This window comes from Nestor notabilis, unplaced genomic scaffold, assembly GCF_000696875.1.
Source record: "Nestor notabilis isolate BGI_N333 unplaced genomic scaffold, ASM69687v1 scaffold14626, whole genome shotgun sequence".
In the NCBI taxonomy this organism is placed as follows: Eukaryota; Metazoa; Chordata; class Aves; order Psittaciformes; family Psittacidae; genus Nestor; species Nestor notabilis.
The window spans coordinates 8,261-29,238 of record NW_009933426.1 but is presented as its reverse complement, the minus strand read 5'-3'; the positions used below and the strand labels follow the sequence as shown (position 1 = coordinate 29,238).

At 52.3% G+C, this 20,978-nt stretch overlaps 1 protein-coding gene across 1 annotated transcript in view; it reads left to right on the top strand.

Annotated features, from left to right (window-relative positions):
- ZNF609 (zinc finger protein 609) overlaps positions 1–20,978 on the top strand; it is a gene marked incomplete at its 3' end in the record, with an annotated part of 50,947 nt that overhangs the window by 22,079 nt on the left and 7,890 nt on the right. Inside the window, 1 exon segment of the mRNA XM_010016877.1 lies at positions 15,709–15,934. Within this exon segment, the coding sequence (XP_010015179.1) occupies positions 15,709–15,934 (226 nt within the window).

The window sequence follows — 20,978 nt, the reverse complement described above, 5'->3', positions numbered from 1 at the left end:
CCAACCAGGAGCAGTAGGTCCGCAGACCAGGCTGCCAGGCCTGATGAAGAGGAGGGTTAGGTGAGAAGGCTGCAAACTGATTGGTGGACAATTCCCATGGATGCTTTCGTCATTTGTCTGTCTTCCTTTCAGGGCCAGCTTTTCCAGCTAGGGATCAGACCAGCAGCTCCTGCTTGATTTCCCCTTCCTTGAAGTGTTATGCTCCAGCTGCCAGTGCTGCTGCATTCAGCCTTCTCCTTAAGCATTTGCTTCTTGTGTCTAAAGATGCAGTGAAGCCGGTCACGGATCCTGGCAGTTGTTTTGCTGCTTTTTGGTGATGATACTTTCCTGGCATCCCAGCGCCTCCTCTTTCAAGGCTGTATGTGGGGAGCTGCAGTCTCTGGGATTGAGCCACAGAGGCACTGAAGGACAATGTCTGCTGGGGATGAGCCTTGCTCTCCTGATGGCTGTGGTTGGTGGCACTGGGCTGTGCTTGGATGGGAGCTGCGGTGCCTTTGCAGACCAGAGCCCCAGCACAGTGGTGGGAGGCTCCATCTCCAGTCCTTGCCTGCCCTTGGTGGTGTTTGCCTGACCTGGGATTTTACGATGGCTCGTGACACTTGGGAAGCCTGCGGGAGGGTTTGTGCATGGGGAAGGCTCAGAGACCTCTGTTTGGAGCTAAGAGATGACTTCAGGAAAAGGACTTCGGGCTTTTCCCAAAGCACAAAGGAATCTGCATGTAGTGGTGTGGGTATAGTGCAAGAGATGCTCCAGGAGAGGGATGCAGCAGGTGAGGCCGCTGCAGCTGTGGATGTAAATAGTGCCACTCTCCTTAGGGAAAAGGGTAAATTGCTTCCCTTTGCTTGCTGCATCCCTTTCTCCCAGTGCCCTATTCTCCCTCCTCTTCTCTGCTGTTAATTGCTTAGTGGTTGCTGACGCAATTAGACCAAGATGTGTCTGCAGCCGCTGTGCTCACTCTCTCACAGGCCTTCCTCTGCCTGCGTGTGGGGTGGTGGGAGCTGCTGGCTTGAGGAGGCAGCTCATGGCTGGGTTCTCCATGAGAGGGGAAGTAGCTGGGGCAGGGCTGGGCAGGGGTGTCTCTGCTGGCCTGAGAAGGTGCTGTTTGGCTCTCACTGCTCCTGAGGATGTGAACAGAGCAGAACCTGGATGGCTTCTTGCTGCTATGTCTAAGGGCCAGAGCTGCCAGGCTGAGGTGGAGATAAGTGATGGGTAGCACATATTGCGGGGCTGGGGATCATCCGTGCGGCAGCTAAAGTTGGAGGGCTGGTGAGTAACGGTCCCTTGGCTTTCAAGGGAAGAAGAGTGACAGCCATGGACCATGGGAGATGCTTAGCCAAAGGAACAGGGCCCAGGCTCAGGTATCTCTGAGGCCAGCAGCTGCAGGGGCTGCTGGCGTGGAGGCCAGAGGGGTCACAGAGACATTTTCTCTGCTCTGGGTGGGAAGGAACGAGCTGATAAATGGAGAAAGGCTTTTCTCTGCTACTGGTCTGCATCCCACATCTCTCCCTGCTTGCGTAGCTCTGCCCAAGGCATGACTTCAGCTGGTGCCGCCTTCTCTGGCTCTCGAGCCTTGTATGTCTTCTGGTCTCTTCGCTTGCTCCTTCTGGAACTTGGTGCTGATCCTCTAGCGCTGCTCTTTGGCTTTTTATATCTTATTTGTATCTCTCTGGTTACTGTTATTTTATTTAGGTATGTTCTTCGGATCCCCTTCTCCATCATGTCTGTGGTGGTGTTTCCTCCATGTGAAGGGAGTAATTTCTTGGCTTTTTACCAAGTTTAATCTCTTTAATCCTATTGAATCCCTCCCAGCCCCATGTCCTTTCCTAGTCCCCATGCAGCTTTGCTAAGGCTTTCATCCCTGCCATCAACAGTCTTCTCTGAGGTAGCGCCCTTCAAATGCCAGCATTTTGTCTTTATTCTTCATGGCCAAGAAGCATCTCTGGGGTTTGACATATCAACTCTGCCCTTCTCCTTTCCTGGCAGCCGCTGCTGCTGGGCACATTTTATCCCTCGAGCAGGGACCCTCATAAATTCAGCTCTGGGGCTGCATGGTTTCTCCACACTGCTGTTCTTTGCTTCCTAAGTCCTTTTTTGCCCTGTGCCTCTGCTTTCTTGGTGGGAGTGAGCTGGGTTGCCCAGGGCCAATGTCCTTGAGTTGTGCTACTGGCCTGTGTTGTGTTGGAGGTCCTTGGGAAGCTCCTTGGTTGTCCCTGCATGAGGTATGTGATGATGTTCAGGGGACGTGTCTGCTATAGAGAAGAGCTTGGTGATGTCTGAAGGGTGCCAGGCACTTCCTGCCTCTGCTTGATGAAAGTCACCATCAGGTGCAGATGTTGACCCAAAGTGGTGGGTAGTGGGCGTAGGGTGGTCAGCAGGTGTGCTGCCCACACTGCTCTGAGCACAGGGCTTACCACAAGCAGCTGTTCATCCATCTATCCATCCGCCTCTTGCCTTCGTGTTCACCTTCCTGCCTGCTCCTGGGGTGTTCTACGGGTGTGCACGGCCCTGCTACTCCCTGGCCAGTGTCTAGGCCTGGGACAGCCCTGCTGGCAGCAGACAAGCAGCCTATCAGCAGGCCTTGGCAGCCTGGAGCTGCTACTTGGCACATTGGGGACCTTCTCCCTTACTCCAAATAATGTCTTGTGATTATTGTCAATAAAAAGCTGTTATTTCTTTCCACTAGGTACAAAGTAAGAGCAGATGAGTGTGTACAGACACACCACTCCCATGATTTCAAGAGAGTGATTAGTGTGATTAAAGGTCAGATGGGTTTATTACAGTCAGAAGTGCATTTCTGCTGCTTCAGGCTGAAGTAGAGGTATCTAAAGCTCTTGGCCTACCATTGTGGTAGTCCTGTAGCTTCCAGTGTAGGCTCTAGAAGGCCATCCCATTCGTAATGGGGAATCCTCTCTTAGGGGATGCTGTTGGGTCATGACACTGGTCCAGGACAGGTATGTGACAATGATGTTCCTGGGAGGGACTCTGGTATTTTTCCTTGTCCCACTCGCGTTGATTTTGTATTTTGAGGTTTTTTCCCTCCCTGAGACTTGGAAAAAAAAATCTTAATTAGGAATCCAAGGCCAGAAGCACTGTGGGACCGGCTTCCCGAGGAGCCTGGAAGTGTGGGGTAGTGGAGTCCTTGCATAAGGACATCCTTTTTATGGAGCAACCAGAAGGATGACTTGAACAGCATGTGATGCCCACCCCTGGCCTCCTGGCCAGCTCTGAACCTTTGGTGGAATCCAGCTCTGAACCCTCAGCATCTCTTGGGCAAGATGACTCTTTAATTGTCCCTCTGCTGGGTGTGGAAAGCCCTGGGGAGCAGCTGAGGAGCTCCCCGATCCCTTCCCAGCTCTCATCAAGGCAGGAGGGGAGGATGGAGGAGGTGGAAATACACAGCCACAGATGATTAACCCCAGTGCTTGCTCCCTCTTGACTTCTTTTGCCTTGGAATTGCTCTGTGCAGCTGGGAGCCTCTATGCAGGCATTGGGGTGCTTGGCAGCCACCGTGGGCTTCCATTGCTGAACCCGTGGTTGCTTTCCCAGGCCGGCCGGAGTGCTCAAGGTGCAGCATCAGCACTCCCTGTTCCTGCCAAGGGCTCCTCTATGCCCCTCTTGATGGGCATAAACCCCCTCCGGGCTCTGGATTACAACTCCATTGTGTCTTTCCAGGCAGAACTCCCCTTCTCCTCCACTGGCTACCTGTTTTGATGAGGGCACTATGATCCCTCTCAGCCCAGGGCAGCGTCTGATTTTTAATGATGGGTGTCCAAGCCCAGGCCTGCAGTGGCCAGCAAAGCTTGACACATGGCAAAGTGCCGTGAGCATGGTGTCCTAGGTGCTAAAATACCCTTATTTACTGTTATTCTGCTCTTTCTCATGACATAGGATTACTCTGCTTTAGCTGGCTGTCAATGTGAAGAATCAGTGACATTTCAAGAAGGCAGGGGATAAAAGTGGTGAAGATCTGGGCCTGGTGGGTCTGACTCTAGCAGCATCTTTGCCTTGTTTTAAGGATGCCAGCTGAAAATCCAGCATGTTGGCTGAACATGACCCTGGTTGAATGTGACCCGTGTGCCTGCCAGCCCCGGCAGCTGGTTTCTGCACATGTGTGTGCATAAGGTGCTGCTGGGTGAAGGAGGCACAGCAGTTGTTGGCATGGGATGGTGGCTTTTTGGTGGTGACTGTTTTGTGTCTCGTTTAAAAACAAGTGTTGTGCTTTGTTCGGTGGCAAAGGGGAGCGATTTCTCATTAGCTGGAATTCGGTGACCCATGGGTATCCCTGTGTGCAGGCTGAGAAACTGAGGTTAGACGCTAAAAACCTTCTTGGAGCTTAATTGGGCTGAAAGAAAGTTTCAGCCATGGGTGGTGTCAGCATCTCCCTTTGCTGGGGGCTTATTTGGATTTCAGATACAAGCTCTTCCTCTCTCTATGGGCTGGAACAGCCACTTGAAGCTGGTTTTCTATGGAATGCTCTCAAGGAGGAGCATGACTGCGGGCGGCATCACCCTGTGATGTGGATCACAAAGCTCTGCTCCCTTAGATGTGCTGAAAGCCCCCAGCCTGGCTGCAGCTCTCGGCTGGTGGGTAGCCTGCAGGTGATGAGTTACGGGCTGGCTTGGCTCTAGCTTGTCTCCTCTCCCCCAGGCTGTTCAGCTTCCCGCCATCGATCGCTCCTCTGCAGCCAGCGGCTGTCAGCACAAAACCTGCTGGGTGAGACCTTGAGGCATCACATCCCCACCGTGTTCAGCAGCATGGGATTTGCAAGGTGCTGTGCTTGACGCAGGGGTGTGTTTATGGCCAAGGCAATGCAGGAGAAACTGGACCCAGGAGGAGTGCCCAGGGCTTGACTCGTGCTGCACAGGAAGGTCAGTGGGAGCGAAGGTGCCTCACTTAACACTGTCGTGCTTGGGGTGTTAAAAACAGGCTGTGTTGAATGCTGCAACTCTGAGCAAAGCTGTGTTACTGATCTGGTGGGTGCAGATCGGGCTTGTACTGCAGGAGGGTTCGTTGGCAAAGCCCAGCGTGGGTAGGATGTTCTCCCAGGCATGATGAAGCCCATGCTCCTGGGCAGAACCCAGCTCAGTTCACCTTCCTCCTCGTGAATGCTTTTGATCAGGCCACAGGCACCGAGAGACATTTGAACCAAAGAAAGGAGAGCTGCTTTTCATCTCCAAGGCTGGGATTAAAATCCGGAGTGATGGTAGGTGATGGGAGCCCATGGGCTCACATGCAAAGCTCATACCTCCTCCTCTTGCAGCTCATCAGTAGAGATTTCATGGCAATGTGAGCACGGTCTGTGCTGCTTTGGGGTTGGTGTGTGCGATTGTCATCGTTCCGCCTGGAGGTTGGAGAGACAGCAGCTTGATTTCAGTCACTATAAAACCTCAGGAATTGGCTTGGAAAATCTCCTGTAGAAATGGCTGTGTCCTGCAGGTGCCGCTGCCTGCGTGTTCCTGGTGGGAGCTGATGGACAGGGGTGCAAGCCATTACTTGAGGGACTGGGGAGAACACAGCATGCATCAGCCGGAACAGGAGTATTGGCATGTGCTGCTTCAAAAATGGCACATTTGAAACACATTTGGTGGAATTCTGGGCTATGGGGAGTTGGGGGAGATGCAGTTCTGGGACCCAGCACAAAAAATGAAGACGTTTGTCATGCCTCATCTTAATGTGAGGAGGTTTCCATCTTGTGTGCAGGGAGACACGTGGCACTGGGAACCTTTCTATGCGAGTCCTCAGAGGGCAGCGCTGTGCTCGTCCCTCCTCTGCAGCCACACTGCATGGGACACGCACGGTGACACTCTCCCCTTGCTCACCCACGTCCTCCTATATTATGTGATTTGACCTACTTCTTGCTCGCTCCCCTCCTGTAATCTCCCCATGAGGTATTGGGCAGAGCTGGGTTTGTGTCCGGAAACCACCAGGGACTCTCTTGGCAACTGAAGCAAAACCTACAAGAGGAGGAGATCAGAGCCGAGTGGGCAGCTTCCTAAACGTGCAGCCTGCAGGGGCTGGGATGTGAAAATCATGCTAAAATAGGTCTTTAATATTACACAGGGAGAAGGAAGATGTCTCCTCTTGCCTGAGGGATAAATACATCTGAAACTCCTCTTAGACTTAGCTGCTTGTTGCATCTTAAATACACGTGTGTCACCCTGGAATTGAGCCTCTCCAGGAGCCGCGGATACCCGGCTACAATGTGTGTGTAAAACACTCCTGCTCATGCAGTGCGTGTGTGGTGTGCTGATAGGTCTCCAAACGTAGTGTCCAGGGAATGGATTTGCTGTTTTTCCCCCAGATCATAGCTGCCTGCATGCTGTGGTCTGGAGAGAGGAATGAGAGGTGACGCTTCTCAGCATGCCACCAAGGCGAGTGTCCCCTGGTGCCTCGAAGCGATGCTCCCCTAGTGCTACTTCTCCTCCAGGACCTGTGTAGGTAGCTCAGGAGATGCACCCCATTTTGCAGGAACCTTGTGTTATCTCCTTCCCTCCCACCTCTTCCCCAAGCAAATGTCATAGGTACAAGCACTGAGAACACAGCTTGGCTTCTCATGCCTTGGAGATGAATCCACACAGAGCAAATGTTGTTTGTAGCCTCAGGCTATTGGGTTTCTTGTGCAGAAGAACTGCTTAGAAAATGATCCAACTGCCATTTGTAGGTAGACTGATGCAATGAGAATGATTTTTTTCTTATCTGCAGACTTCTGTGCTGAAGCTGCTCTTGCATCACAGTGATGCTCTTTAGCATGGTTGCAGTATGGAAGAACATGAAGAGAAAATAACCCTGCCAGAATATGGCCATCCTGAGATTTACTGGTGCCTCGTCTGAACTTGGGCAAGCCCTGAACTGCTGGATGTTGGCTCTCAGGGAGAGGACGAGGATCATTGCTGTGTCTTGGGAGCACCATGAATGTGGTGGTTGGTGATTCATGGCCCAGCATGGGGGGAAACTGGGGTGTCAGCAGCACTTGGGTGCTGAGGGGGTGCCATGGGGAGTGATGTGGGTGCCTTGTGGTACTGACGGAAGGATATGGAAAGGAGGGCAGTGGAAGGATGAAGGATTTTTCCACTTGGAAAATATTGGTGTGCTTAGGAAAAATTTCACTCTAGGAAGCTGTGGCCAACATCTTTCTTAGATGTTCCTATCCTTGATACAGCTCATTCCTCCTGCTGTCACCCTCTGCATCTCCCTGCATAATTCCTCTCTCTCCTTTTGAAGTTGTCACTCCCATGTGTTTGTGGATTACGACGATGTCCCCATGATGCTGAACCAATTTGTCCATATTTAGCTCTTCAATCTCCTCTTCCAAGCCAGTCCCTTCAGCCTTCTTGTTTTTGTTTCTCTTCTCTGAACTTCCTCCAATTTGCCTGTGTCCTTTCAAGTAACGAGATGTCCAGAGCTCAGTGCAACTGCTGCTCTCCTGAGAAGAGCCATCAGGAAAAAAGTATGAAACTCCCCCTTCTCCCATACTGTATCCCAGGTGAATTGGGGTAGGAAGAGGCAAGGGGGGTTTGGTGGGCAAAGTGCTGTTTGTTGCTCCTGGCTCTGCCTCCGGGTCGCTTTTGCAAGCTGATCTCACTGCATTAGTACCTAGGTTACCGGTAGCTATGGGAAATAGAACAAGTGTAGCTGAGCCAGCTTGGTGACACTGCTTTGCACCTTTGTGCCATCTCTGTGTTGAGAGGAACCCCAGGTCACGTTGCATGGATGAAGACCAAGAGGGTAGATTTAGATTGGAAATAAATTTTTTACGATGCGGGTGCTGAGGCGCTGGCACTGGGTGCCCAGAGAAGCTGTGGCTGCCCCATCCCTGGCAGTGTTCAAGGCCAGGTTGGACACAGTGGCTTGGAGCAACCTGCTCTAGTGTGAGGTGTCCCTGCCCGTGGCAGGGGGTTGGAACTGGATGAGCTTTAAGGTCCCTTCCAACCCAAACCGGTCTGTGATGCTAAAATGTCATCTTGGAGATATTCCCTTTCTGGATTATTGGAAGGACCTCCATGGGGTAATGCTCAACTGATTTATGCGTGTCTGTAACTCTATATCCCCATGGCTTTTCTTTCATAGTGACTCCAAGTGTGACTGATGCTTTTGGATCTATTTGCAGCCCTCGGATGTTGGGAGATGCAAAGGAAGCTGTAGTTCTGGCTGTTGTGGAAGGTACAGCTGTCCCCATGCCACATTTACAGCTTGGCTGATGAAAACAACTGCAAATCAAGCCCATCTTTCACCTAGAAGGTCCTTTCTAGGCCTTTCTCTGAAAGTAGAAGGGCCTTTTTTCACAATATCTCTTGCGCTTTACCAGATGTAAAAGTTTTATGTGGTATCATGAAAGTGCATCTGTGCATATTGGTTGCGTTGCCCACCATGGGTACTTTGGCTCAGCAGTGGTTGCAGTGGCTTGTGGGCTGGGCTTTGTCCCTTCTCACCTGGGAATGGGTGCTAATAATGCAGTTGCTCTGGATACTGGGATAGATGGGGAGAAAGGTGGTCCCTGTGTGCCCAGAAGCAGAGCAGCCCATCCTAGCTGAAGTAGTGTGAGCCCAGCTCATTTCTGCTGCAAGTCTTGGATCCATCTCCTCCCTTCTGCTAGAGTTTTATACTGAGATTGTTAGTAAATCTCGAGCTGTCTCTTCTCTGCTTGACTTCTGTAATACAGCTTTCCAAAGATAAGAACTTTGTGCAAAGCATTGTGCCTGGATGGACATGATTAATTAGTGAAATGATTTAATTACGAGTGCTCCGAGGCTGCACGCAGGTGTGTGTGCTCGCATGGCCGTGCCCTGCTGCTATTGCTGATGGCCTGGGATCCCCAGCCTCCGGGTGGTGGAGGTTTAGACTTGCAAGAGAGAGGTGGGTAGAGAAAAATTAGGTGAAAAAATGAAGAAAAAGTTGAACCAGGCAGGAGGAGTTGTGACCTTTAAGATCATCAAGTCCAACCTTTACCCCAGGACTGCGAAGTCCACCACTAAACCATGGCACTAGGTGGTAGAGGAGTTGTGTATCCTCTGAGAAGGACCTGGACCTGGGTGTTCGCATGGGGACCTCTAACTGCAATGAAACCTGCTGTCTAGGGCTCATACCTGGCATGAGCATGGTAATACTTGCAGTAGGAACTTCAGTTCAAGCCTAATATCCTTCTCCCTAAAACCAGAGATTAACTGCTTGCTTTATAGCCTCCTGGGAGTTACAGGGTTACCCATACTGAGTGGCAGGACAACCTGTTGATTTGCCTAAATGTTGGTGCCAAGCTCTCTCATATTCCTCATCCCTAGAGCTGCTTGGGTGGTTATTACCAGATGAGCCCATGGCCCTGGTGCTCAGGATCCCAATGTGGTGCGCTGTAGGGTGAGACAGACCTTATAGGTCTTATTGCTGTCAGGGGAGTTGGCAGGGTTAAAGCAACTTGCCACAAAGTTGCTGCTTTTCCAGGTGATTTCCTCTGTGGGCTCAGCGGATGGCTGTTTTAGGATTGTCTCTAGCGTGGCTGTTTGCAACCTCTGTGTCCTGGTTTTATGTAGCCAGTGGTTATCAGCGGGCTTTCAACAATGTCTGGAGCTGCATCACACACAGCAAGTGGTTCGTGAAAGGCCTCTTGGATTTATATCCTCCTTCTGGCAGATTGATGCTCTGAGGTGTTCGTGAAACCTTTCACGTTGCTCCTTTGGCTTCTCTAATGTGCTGGTCAAGGAGTGGTGGTATTAACGGTGGTTGGTTTAGTGCTGCTTGGATTTGGGCATGAATTTCACGTGGTCCAAAGTAGAAAATGTGTCTGCCTCGCTGCTGTTGTGGCTTTGGTCCTCTTGCGTCTTGTCTGCCTGTGTGAAGGTCTTTTAGTGGGAGCAGACCAGAAAATGAAGATGGGGCTGACTGCTTGACAGTGGCCGATAAAGGGCAGCTGATGAATCCATTGTGAGCTGGGGGGTTCAGGGACTTGAAGAGCTGTCTTCTGCAAGAAGGCTGGGTGCAGCGCTGAGACTGTGCTGGGAAGCCAGTTCCTGGGGAACAGATGATGGCTTCCAGCCCAGAAAGCAAGAAGATGACATGTGTGTCCATGAAGGGAGGCACTGAACTGCTGGGCTGCACTGGTGGTTGAGAAAGTCCTCAGGAGATGCATCTGCTGTGTCTCCTTTTTGTGCTTGGGTAGAGGTGGCTGGTTATCTTGCTGGGTTTGCAGGAAAGAAAATGAATAAACATAAGACTTTGCCCCATGGTGGTTGTTCCACTCAGCATCTTGGCTTGAGGGACACGTGGCTGATGTCAGCTGGAGTCAGAAGCCAACTGCACACCAGTGGTGCTGGCCATGTTGTCAGTAGCATGGGCACAGTATGGGGGACCTGGGTTCCCAGTGGGAAGTTGCTTGCTGTCGTTGGAGCTTTCCTGCTCAGGGCACTGCCGAAGGTAAGGATGACTCTAGTGGCCAGAAGCAGCCTCTGCATGGGACCAAAGAAGAAGGGGCCATAGGCTCTGTTGGTCAACACAAAGCATACTTGCAGCCATCTGTGGTCAGGCTCTATGTTTCCAACCATCTCTGGCCTCCCTTGAGTCAGACACATCTCTAGTGCATGGGATCTTTCCCCTTTATGTCACCAACCCAGCTGCTTCATGTTTTAATTCCATAAAGGAGGCGAGACTGGTGCAGCCGCACCATGGGGTATCAGTTGCTGGTGGTAGGTGAACCAAAACCCCAACAACATGTCCTCAATTGATTGCTGGGACCAATGCTCAGAGGTTCCAGCTTGGATTTCCTCTTTCCATGTCTCTCACTCGTGCCGGCTTTCCCCTTTTGTCACTGCTCTTCACTACCTCTCTCTTACTGGAGACACCTTTCAGGGGTTTTTTTACCTTCTTGGAGAAGACCTGATAGTCTTATAAGTGGTTGGAGCAGGTGACTTGGTGCCAGCACGTCTGTCTTGGATACTGTTCCTGGCTTTATTGAAGATGCAGTAATATGCAAAACCGTGCTTCTGCGGCGTCTGCCTCCTCTTGATCTTGAAACGCTGCAAGCACTGAGATAAGACTGGTTGTGTTCATGCAGGGATTTTATTCCCTTCTCTGCTGGGGAGAGGAAGCAGCTTGTTGGAGGTCGTGCTGGGTGACATTTACATTTCCCCAGCAGTGTGGCCAGGGTTGATACAACTGCTTGGATTGCCTGGGTGTTTGGATCAGTTCCTCATCACTGATGTGGTGGGAGGTTGTACCTGGTGCACCAGTACACCCATTAACCATAACCAGGTCTGTTTTCAGCAGTGGGAAGTGAGCTTCTTGCAGAAGTCCTTGTTCAGGCTTTGGTTCTTGTGGCCTGCTTACGTGTGGCCAGGGCAGACTTCCCCAGCCGGGTCCTCCCCATGTGCCCATGGTCTGTGGCAGCAACTGGCTGTTCATTTAAGCTGGCGTCTTTCCGGGGAAGGGAACCTTTGTTCTGAAACAGATTTCTGGTTTTATGTCTTGATGTCAGCAGCTTCAATCTCCAGCGAGCAAGAGGGGAGAGCAGCGGGCAAGTGTCGGGATTGCTGCCCCAGACCATGCTCCTGGCTCCATCCTTTACCTGCTGCTTGTGCTGCCATTGTTTCCCTGCACATGGGGTTTTGCTGGAAGCTCTTGTTCACTGTTTTCTTGCTGTGGCAAATCCAAGCAGCAAACAGTCACAGTTCATGGATACCTGTGCTACTCGGGGAGGGTGTCTTCTGGAGCCTTCTCCACACTTGCTGGGGTTGTGTGCCTCCAGTGTGTTGGGATGTTGTCCTTGGGGGATATGACTGGGAGCTGTGGGTGAGTCTGTTTGAGAGCACTGAGTAATGTTTAAAGGCAGATTCAAGATCGAACCACTGGTGTGTGGTGGGCACTGATGTGTCTTCAGCCTCTGCATACCCAGCTTTGGGGGTCAGGCTGTAGAAGATTCTGGTTCCTGTTTGAAATCCTCACTGAGGTCACTGGTGATGGGGGAGAGACACCTTGGGTGCTGCAGTTCTGAGGTTTGAAGATGCCCACCAAAGATGTTCATCACTGGATGGATCTGCTCACTAATTATCTTTTTTCAAGGAGCTGGAAGTTCATGCTCCGAGGTCCTGCTCTGGGAAAACAAAGCTGTTGGGGATGTGGTGACGGAGCAGGACAAGAGCAGCAACATCAAAGCTCCCAAATGCTGGGCTGAGCCATGCAGTGGTGTGGGAGGTTTTGGCTGCAGCCTTGAGCAATGCTCCTGTCCTGGGTTCAGCTGTAACAGTTATTTTTCTTCTTCTTAGTAGGTGGTGCAGTGCTGTGTGTTTGACTGTGATGGAACAGTTTTGGTCCATGTTGTGACTCCTGGCACAGGGCAGCTGAGAGTTTGTGAGGAGTACTGAGGCTCCCCCTTGGCTTTTGTTGTCTGTCTCCATCTGCAGGAGTTAAAGGACAACTCTAGATAAGAAAAATGGGCCACTGTGTTGTGTAGCTTGTCGATGTGGACATACACTGGAAGCCAAGCACCATCTCAGATGCATCAGTGGTCTCAATGCTGACCACTGCTAGGCCTTGCTGACAAGCAGGGTGTAGCTCTGTAGGTGGCATTGTTCACACTTTCTCTGTCCTTGTAGGTGCACCACAGATATCTCTGCTGGTTGCTCTTTGGGTTTTTGGCATCACTGTTGGCTTTTATTGCTCAAAAATGCACTTTTCTTGCCTGGTTGACTTTGATTATTGGGAGCAAAGCAAATAAACAGGAGTGGATGCTCTGGGTGATTTGGGGGTTAGCATCAATATTAATATGGTGCTTTTATTTTTGCTGTGCCCTCTTCTCTTTCTCCTGTTAGCTAATGGCTGCTGGAGTCCCTTAATGGTGACTGATGCTAACGAAGCTGCTCTGGCACCACTCTAAGATGGCAGGAGCTGCTTTGTGTGCATCTCCTCATGCTGGCACCCACTGCTGTGCTTCCCTTCACATGGGACCCTGTCCCACCTTGGAGTGCAGCTTATGTCGAGGGGTAGGTTTTAATCAGCCACCCAGAGTGTGATTCCCCAGGACTGGCATCTCCCGGGTGCTGGTGGGTTTGCTTTCCCCCCATCAAGCAGCCCTTGTGCTGGCTGCCGCTGCCGCCTGGGCTTGGCTCCATTCCACTTCTGTCCTCGGCGGTGGTGAAAGCACGTTCTTCGTGATGGGAAAGGCTCTGCAAGGAACACAAAGGGCTTTCATTAGGGGAGGCAGCGGCAGGCGGATGCAGACAGCCAGCACTGGTACGGGGAAGCTTCACCCAATGTAACTCTTTCAGAGGGGTTGCTGGAGACAAACCAGGTTCCAGGTTCCCTCCAACAGTGAGCATGTAGCAGCCGTGTTTGCCCTCACCAGCATTTCATCTTAGAGCCTACCTGGCAAGGGAAGAGAAAGAAACTCCCATTCTGTAAAGGGGATTTAGTGCTCAGCAGTGTTAAGTGCTTTGCTCGGGGGTGGTCTCTGTTGGAGCTGAAAGCCAGAAGGGTGCAGGGTTTGCTTTGGGGAGCTGGAGATCGCAGCCCAGCCTTGCTAGCTGGAGATGTGGGGGCTGCTGCTCGAGGGTATGAGTGCTGCCCAGTGCCCCAGTGCCAGCACCTCCCTTGGCTGCTGGCCTCGCAAAGAGAGCTGGGTGCCTGCTGATGGTGAGACCTGGGCTGCCTCAGCTCCCTCCAGCCCTCCTGCAGCCACCAGTGGGTGAATCTCCTGACCTCGCTCAATAAAGCAGGAGGATGAAAAGCCATGGCACTTGGAGATAAGACACATGCAGGGAGGGATGAATTCAGGGATTGATGGATTTGTCTCTTCCTCCAGTGTGGCTTTCAGCTCTTTTCGGATGTGCCCCTATGAGGCAGCTCTGTTCCTGCCCTCACCTTGGAGAGCCACCCTGGGCCCTTTTATTTTGCTCTGGAGCTTCAGGCAAGGGAGCAGGAGCTGCCTGGTGTCCCCATGGCTGCTGAACGAGGAAGGCGCTGTTTGTTCCAGTGAGGGTGAAATATGAAATCCTCTCAAGCCACCTCGCTTATTAGCGAGATCTCAGCGAGCTGCTTATTGTGCACCATGGCATAATACAGATTAGGAATGTGACCAGGCAATAATTAGCAGAGCTGGAACTGTAAATGCTCCTGTGCTGTGCTGGGCTTTCTGTCACAAAGTGGGAGGAAGCTGAATGGCTTCAAACCTCTGCTCCTGGGGCGACAGGGAGCTCCCCATCACTGCCCAGGCTCTGTCTGCTCCCACCAGTGCCAGGCAGCCCTGCTGGTTCCTCTGTCTCTTTCATTGTTGGAGACTTGCTTTTGGTTTGCAGAAGGTGGCATTGATGAGCAGTTTGTTTTCTTTAGCCCCTTCAAAAAGAGCCTCGCTAGAGCTTACCATCTTGCTTGAAGGATGGAGGCAGGTGAGATAGAAAGGAGCATTTGATTTTGGCAGCTTATCAGGACCAGGAGGCCAGTTCAGGGAGTCTGACTGTTTGGTGGCTGTCAGCATCGTTGGCCAAGGAGAGCCAGCAGCGAGGCTGAACGTGGTTGTGGACTGGTGTCTGTGTCCACTCTTGGTGACCAGCAGGCTTGGCTTTTCCAGGATTATAATCATCTATCCTCAGCAGAGGTTTAGGAGGACATCTCTTGCTGTAGTGCTGGATGGTCTAAGAGGGATCTTCCCCTGCTTGAAACCAAAACCCAGGTCAGCACTCGCTGATGATTTGATTGGTTTCCTTAGTCTGCTTCTCTTCTGAGGTTCCTCAGTATCTTAACAAGATCATAAACCACAAAGAGCGGAGGTCTGAGCAGAGGAAGAGCAGCTAACCCGGAACTGCTGCACATCCTCATGAGCCATGGCAAGGGGATGACTGCTTGCAGCTGGCTTGGCTGATGAACCCTGAAGGACAGGAAGGTCTCCACCCTACCCTTCCCTTGGCCAGCAGCAAAATCAGTCTGTCAGCCATCCTTCTCCCAACACTGCTGCAATCTGCTAGCGTGGCAGCATGGCCAAGGACCTTGGCTTGTCAGCAGCAGGGTGACTTGGCCATGGTTTCACTTGGCATGTTGGCTTGTTGGCTTTCCAAGCCTGGCTCTGGCTGTGAGATGTGGTTTCCGTGCACAAGGAGAGCTCGATCACTGGCGCACTGGGCTTGGCCATCAGCTGGATTGGGCTCTGAAGTGGATATTTGTGCAGAGAAGAGGGATGTAATCTGAGTATCTGCATCTTCAGGTGGTCCCAGGTTGGATCTGGGAGGAGGAGGATGTTGGTTTTGATGGGTGCTGGAGGGAGGCTGCTCCTTGTTGGTCCTGTCCTGCCAGTTGAGCAGAAGCCTGTAATTTTATTTTTTTTTTCTAATGAGCCATCAGGTCCAAAGTCATTGACTACATTAACATCTGAGCAGTAGCCAGAGGCATCCTTGCTGGGGATGATTACTCTGGCAAAAGCCGTCAGGGAAGGAACTTGGCACAAACTCTTTGAAGCAGGAGAGCAGATATCTCCTGCGGAGAGACTTTTGGGTGTGATCTGTATGACTACAAAGTGCCTGCTTTTCAGGGTTACGTGTGTATGGGCATGCCAGAGTGGGAGAAACCTGTGAGATCCTTGTCCTGTGATGGGGTGTGGGACTCGAACTGCCTGCTGGCACAGACCTTGGGAAGGTGGCAGCCTGGGCTTGAGGTTTTCCAGGAATGTAGATGCCTGTTGATACTTGTTCTCCTTCCCATATTCCCAGCAGTGACCGTCGTGTTTCTCCTTCCCCACAGATGGAGTCTCCGGTCTCCACGCCTGCGGTGTTGCCCTTGCACCTCCTTGTCCCCGTGGTCAACAATGACATCTCATCACCTTGCGAGCAGATCATGGTACGCACGCGCTCGGTGGGAGTGAACACCTGTGACGTGGCCCTGGCCACGGAGCCTGAGTGCCTGGGCCCCTGTGAGCCTGGGACCAGTGTCAACCTGGAGGGCATCGTCTGGCAAGAGACAGAGGATGGTAAGTGTCACCAGAGAGCTTTTTGCTCTCACACAGTATCATTATGGAGTTATGGCAATTCCTTCCTTCCCATGTCCCTGCTCTGTTGCTTGTTGGCACGGCCTGGGCTTTGCCCCTACTGTCTGGGTCACCAGCACAGAGGAGCTGTGTGGGAGTGGCCCTTAATCTGTCCAGCAGTGGGCCAAAACTTGCCTCAGACCAATGCGTTGTGTTACCCCCTTGCCCAGGCAGTGGGTGAAACAGCTAAGCTGCATTTCTCTGCCTTCCTGCGAGAGCCGACTTGTTCTGGAGGTGCCAGTGGAGGGGCTGTGCCAGCCTGCATGGGAACTCATCGGAGTCGACTTCAGTTCTGCTTGGCAACCCACGGGTCTGTCACAAACCCGCTCAAACCCTGGGAGGCAGCAGCAATCTCCCGCTGGATTAAAACACCCCAGCGGAGCTCTCAAATGGACTCGGCGGGAGAGCAGGCTTTCGCCTCTCGTGCCAAGCCAATCCAATCTTGTTTTCCGCTGGAGCTCGTCTCATCTGTGCACAGCTTGCTTTGCTTTCTCAGGGCCTTTGATGGGTTTTCGTTGCTGTTGGGGCTCTGCCAAGTAATGCAGGGATGAATAGGTGGCTCAGTGGTCCACGGCGAGTGCTGGAACCTGACCTTCCCTCCAGCCTTGTTGGGATGCTGGAGGTTTCTGCTTTGAGAGGCTTGGGGGAAGCTCATCATAATTGTGTCTGACTTCAGCTTGGGCTGGAAGCAGAAAGAGAGCCCAGAAGCACAGAGGTGAGAAAGAGCAGTGGTGGTGGAGGTTCATCTCGTTTGGGTATCCAAGAGCTCCTCTTGGACATCTGCTCCTACTCTTCCATCACTGTGGCATGCAGAGAATGAAGCTGTTGTTGACCTTTATTCACCGTCTGTTCCTCACTGGAACTGTCTTTGTTATCTCTGATGGAAGCTGAACTGAAACCTGAATTCCCAGGAGCTGCTACCAGAGGGATTCCCTTCTTGCCACATGCTCTGGGAAGCTGGGGATGGGCCCAGTTTGCCTTTCTTTTTTCCCCACTGGGAAACTGGTTTTGAAATGGTGGTTGGTGCAGGGCCAAGTGCTGTGATGACCCTTGATGTGGGGGTGGTGAGCGCTGAAGTCATTCCCATTAGGAAAAGCATCATGACCTGAGCTATCTGGGAAGAGAGGAGTGCATGGATCATGCTAGAGCAGGCTGGGATGTGCTAGCTTGGAATGGGGACCTCCACACTCCTCTGACCTCTCTGCTTCACGGTCCATTCTTGTCTGGAATGAGGCAGGTGGGAACTGTTAAGTGTTGTTTTTTCTCTGCTGCTCCAAAGCAGAAGGATGCCACACGTTGTAAAATTGGTCCCGAGGATCCTCATCTTTGGGCTCTGCTTGCTAGTGGGGACAAGAAAGCAAAAGCAGGAGTGTTCAGGAGCCCTGCTGTGCGCACCCCAGGGCTGGGGCATCTCCAGGGGGATATGCTTGGAGGAAACCTGCAGGAGGTTTGCTGAGCTGCCAGCGCAGGGGCACTGCTTGTTCTGTGTCTGCAGAGCCTGATGGCTTTACAGGATGCAGTACCTTCAGCTAGGGAAACTGAGGCATGTCTGGGCTGAGTACTGGGGCATCAGCACCCCCCGATTCTGGGGCTGCATGCAAAGGTGGAGGAGGACCTCTATCCTGGCGGTGTTCAAGGCCAGGTTAGACAGAGCCTTGGGTGACATGGTGTAGTGTGAGGTGTCCCTGCCTGTGGCAGGAGTTGGAACTGGATGATCTTAAGGTCCTTTCCAACCCAAACCATTTTATGATTCTGCAAGAGGCTCATGGTGGGCAGAGGAGCCCATGTGGCTGTGCAAGGAGGGATGTGCAGAGCAACCCTGAGGCAGAGAGCACAGAAACATCCTGTCCACCCCCTGCCAGTTCCTGGTTGAGAGGCAATTACATGGGAGCTGTTTCTGGTTTCTCCTCCTTTTTTCTCCTGCTCCTCACTGTACCGTGAAGCTCTGTGGCCCATCTGCTTGTCCATCAGCATTACCCCTCGCTCCCACAGGCACCATTGCAGAGCGCGCCCTGGAGGCTCCCTGCCCTTTCCCACAGCCCAACTATTCTTAGTCTGCTGTAATTCGATGAACTTGAGCAAAGATCCTTCTCCAACACCTGGTGCTTGGTTGCCACCTTTGGGAGCAATGACTTTCGTGGTCAGCCCTGCAGAAGACAAGTCCTGGTGCTGCCTTTGGTCACTTCTGGTTCACTGTGCACATTGGCTTTTGTTATAGTGGCATCTCTTGTCCTTGAGTGAAAAGTCAGGGTGAAACCATTCCTGTTTCCTGCCTTTCTGTTTTTAATGGTGGGGGTAAAGGGCAATGCTGAGGAGATGCTGGACCTGCCTGTCCAAGGCTGGAGCTTGTGAAATGTATAGAGATGCAGCAAGCACCTCCCAAAGGATACAGGAGAAGAAAACTACACCAAGGGCATGTCTACACCAAACGAGGTGCCTTCAGCATGTGTGAGCACAGCAGTGTGCCTGGAGACTATCCCAAAGACCTCCGGAGAGATTCATCTCTCACCATGCTGCTTGTGATGCTGCAGCCTTGCTGGACTACTCAGTAAGAACCTAGGGCAGCAGGAGCAGCTCTTGGCTTGCACCAAGCATCCTTTCCAGTGGTGGAGAGGAGCTTGCTGGCTCAACTACTTTCTCCCCAGGGGTGACATCCCTGAATCTGCTGGAGTACACTGGCAAAAAGTTATTTGGGCTCAGGCAGTTGCTATTCACCAGGTTGTGTGCCCTGAAGATGCCTCTGGTTTGTTGGAGATGTCTTCCTGCCTTGAAGGCCTCTGGAAGGGGTTAGGGAGAGGAAGGCAATGTAGTTCTTTGACCAGAACTCCCTTTTGGTAGAAAATGGCTTTTGGGTTGGCCGTGGGGCTGTAAAATTTGGAAGAGACTTTAGGCAGGTTTAGACAAGCTTGGAACAGCCTCGGAGAAACAAGCTGGAGCTGACCCATCTGAGATAGGAGCATGAAGCTCTGAGGAGCCCCAGGATGTCCGTCCTGCCTTGAGCACCAGCTTTGTCGTCTCCCCCCCTAGAAAGCATGCTGCAAGATCACGATTGCCACCAAAGGCGTCCCAGTGGGCTCTCACTACCAAATATGTCTGGGCTTTTGGTCTGTCTCCACTACAGCTCCAGGTTGGTGTTGGGCCGAGGTGTGTTCTTGCTGGTGGTGGCACTGGTTGTACACGCTGTCTAGCAGCTGTGCTGGTGACACTGTCCCTTTGCTGAGCCCGTCTTATGCGGGGATGTATGTTATGGAAACACCTTTGGTGAGGAGCAACTGTCTCGGCGGTTCCCCTCATTCTGTTGGGTGTGATTTCGTTCTGCAGGAACTGTGAACTGGTCTAATGACACGGGAAGGATCGCTCTGTTTCTGCCTCATTAGCTGCTGGGTCTCCTCCATCTACCTCAGGGGAGCTGGTGTGACCTGGCTCAGAGCACATCATCTCCTCACCTCTGCTCATGGTGAATAGAGCAGGCCCCAGCACCACACTGGTGCTGTGTGCAGCTGAAACAAGCTGTCATCCGACACACAAAACCTTCCAGCAAGGAGGATCATGGTGTAGCAGCACCAAGAAAACAGCAACAACTCTCTCTATCTCTTCCTCCAGCTCCATGCTGGAACAGTGGCAGCAGGTCACCCATGGTGAGCTTTGTGCACTCAAGGTGTTTGGATTGCCCTTCTGCAAACATCTGTTGGGGGTGTGATGGAGCATCCTTGGGGGCTGCAGGTGCCAGCATGGACGTGTCTTTGCTTAGAGCAGGAAGAGGATGGGGAAGGATTGGAAGGTGAGAGCAAAGACTGGACCGTGAGGAAGCTTGACCCCAAGTTTGATGGCTTTGCAGGCTGAACGTGCTGCCTGGCCATTACCGACAGCCTTCAGTTGCACCTCCATTTGCTCTTTGTCCTGAGGATGTTTTAAAAGGGGAATGTGCCAAGACCGCACTGCTTATGCGTAGGCTTAGGGGCTTCAAACCATCCCCTACAGCACATCCCAGACTTCTTAGCTGGGTGAGCTTGAACCCAGAAACAGGAGGTGAGTTTTTAAGGCTGATGCAGCAAGGGCGAGGAGTGGGAATATGGATTTCTTGTTTGCTTTAATGGCCTTTCCCAAAGTAATGAGGGGTTGTAAATCCCCTCCAAGGTGGCTGAGCTGATGCGCACGCCCTGCATGTTCCTCTGGTGCCTCCTAAAGCTGTGCCAGTGCAGCTGTGATCGCTTTCATCTTCACATAGCAGTCCAGCACCTCACGCCAGTGGGAGCATCCTCTGGCACCGCTAGGTGTCTCTGGCGCCGTGGGGGTTGCTGGTGTTTTGGGCTCCTGCCTCACACCCTCCTCCTGTTTCACCGGCGGGTGGGAGGCTGCGAACCCCTGAGCACTGTGCTGCTGGCGTGTTGGTGTAGAGCAGCAGAGCTTTATTACGTGTCATTCCCCAGTGCTCCCCCGGCGCCACCACTTCGTGTCTAATATCTGCTGGCTTGACAGTGTGGGGAGCTGGAGGAGAGCTAATGCACCGCTTATGGCTCCCGAAGCATCTGTCAGCTTTGGATGGAGGCTGTTATATCAATAGGTGAGCGGTATTCTACTCCAGACAGGACTATTGCTCGCTTCCATCTCTGTAGCTGCCCCAGGTAACACCAGCTGGCGCTCCTGCCTTAGCTGCTGAGCCGTGGATTAAAGGACTTGTTTACAAGGAGGCTCTTGAGCTGCAAGCTGCTCTGCCATGCTTTCCCGGGAGCTAAATTGGGTTTGATTCCTCTGCCTTCCTTCTCCAGGAGTGTGAGGATGGCTTGGTGCTGTGGCTGTGCTCTGACCACCCTGCTAAACCTTGAGAGGCACAAGGGTCCCCAAAATCCTGGAGATATCCTGGGGTGCTGATTGACAGAGCTGAACATGAGCAGCTTGTGTCCAGGCAGCCAAGCCACCAGCATCCTGGCCTGTATCAGCACCAGTGTGGCAGCCGGGCCCGGGCAGTGACCGTCCCCCTGCCCTG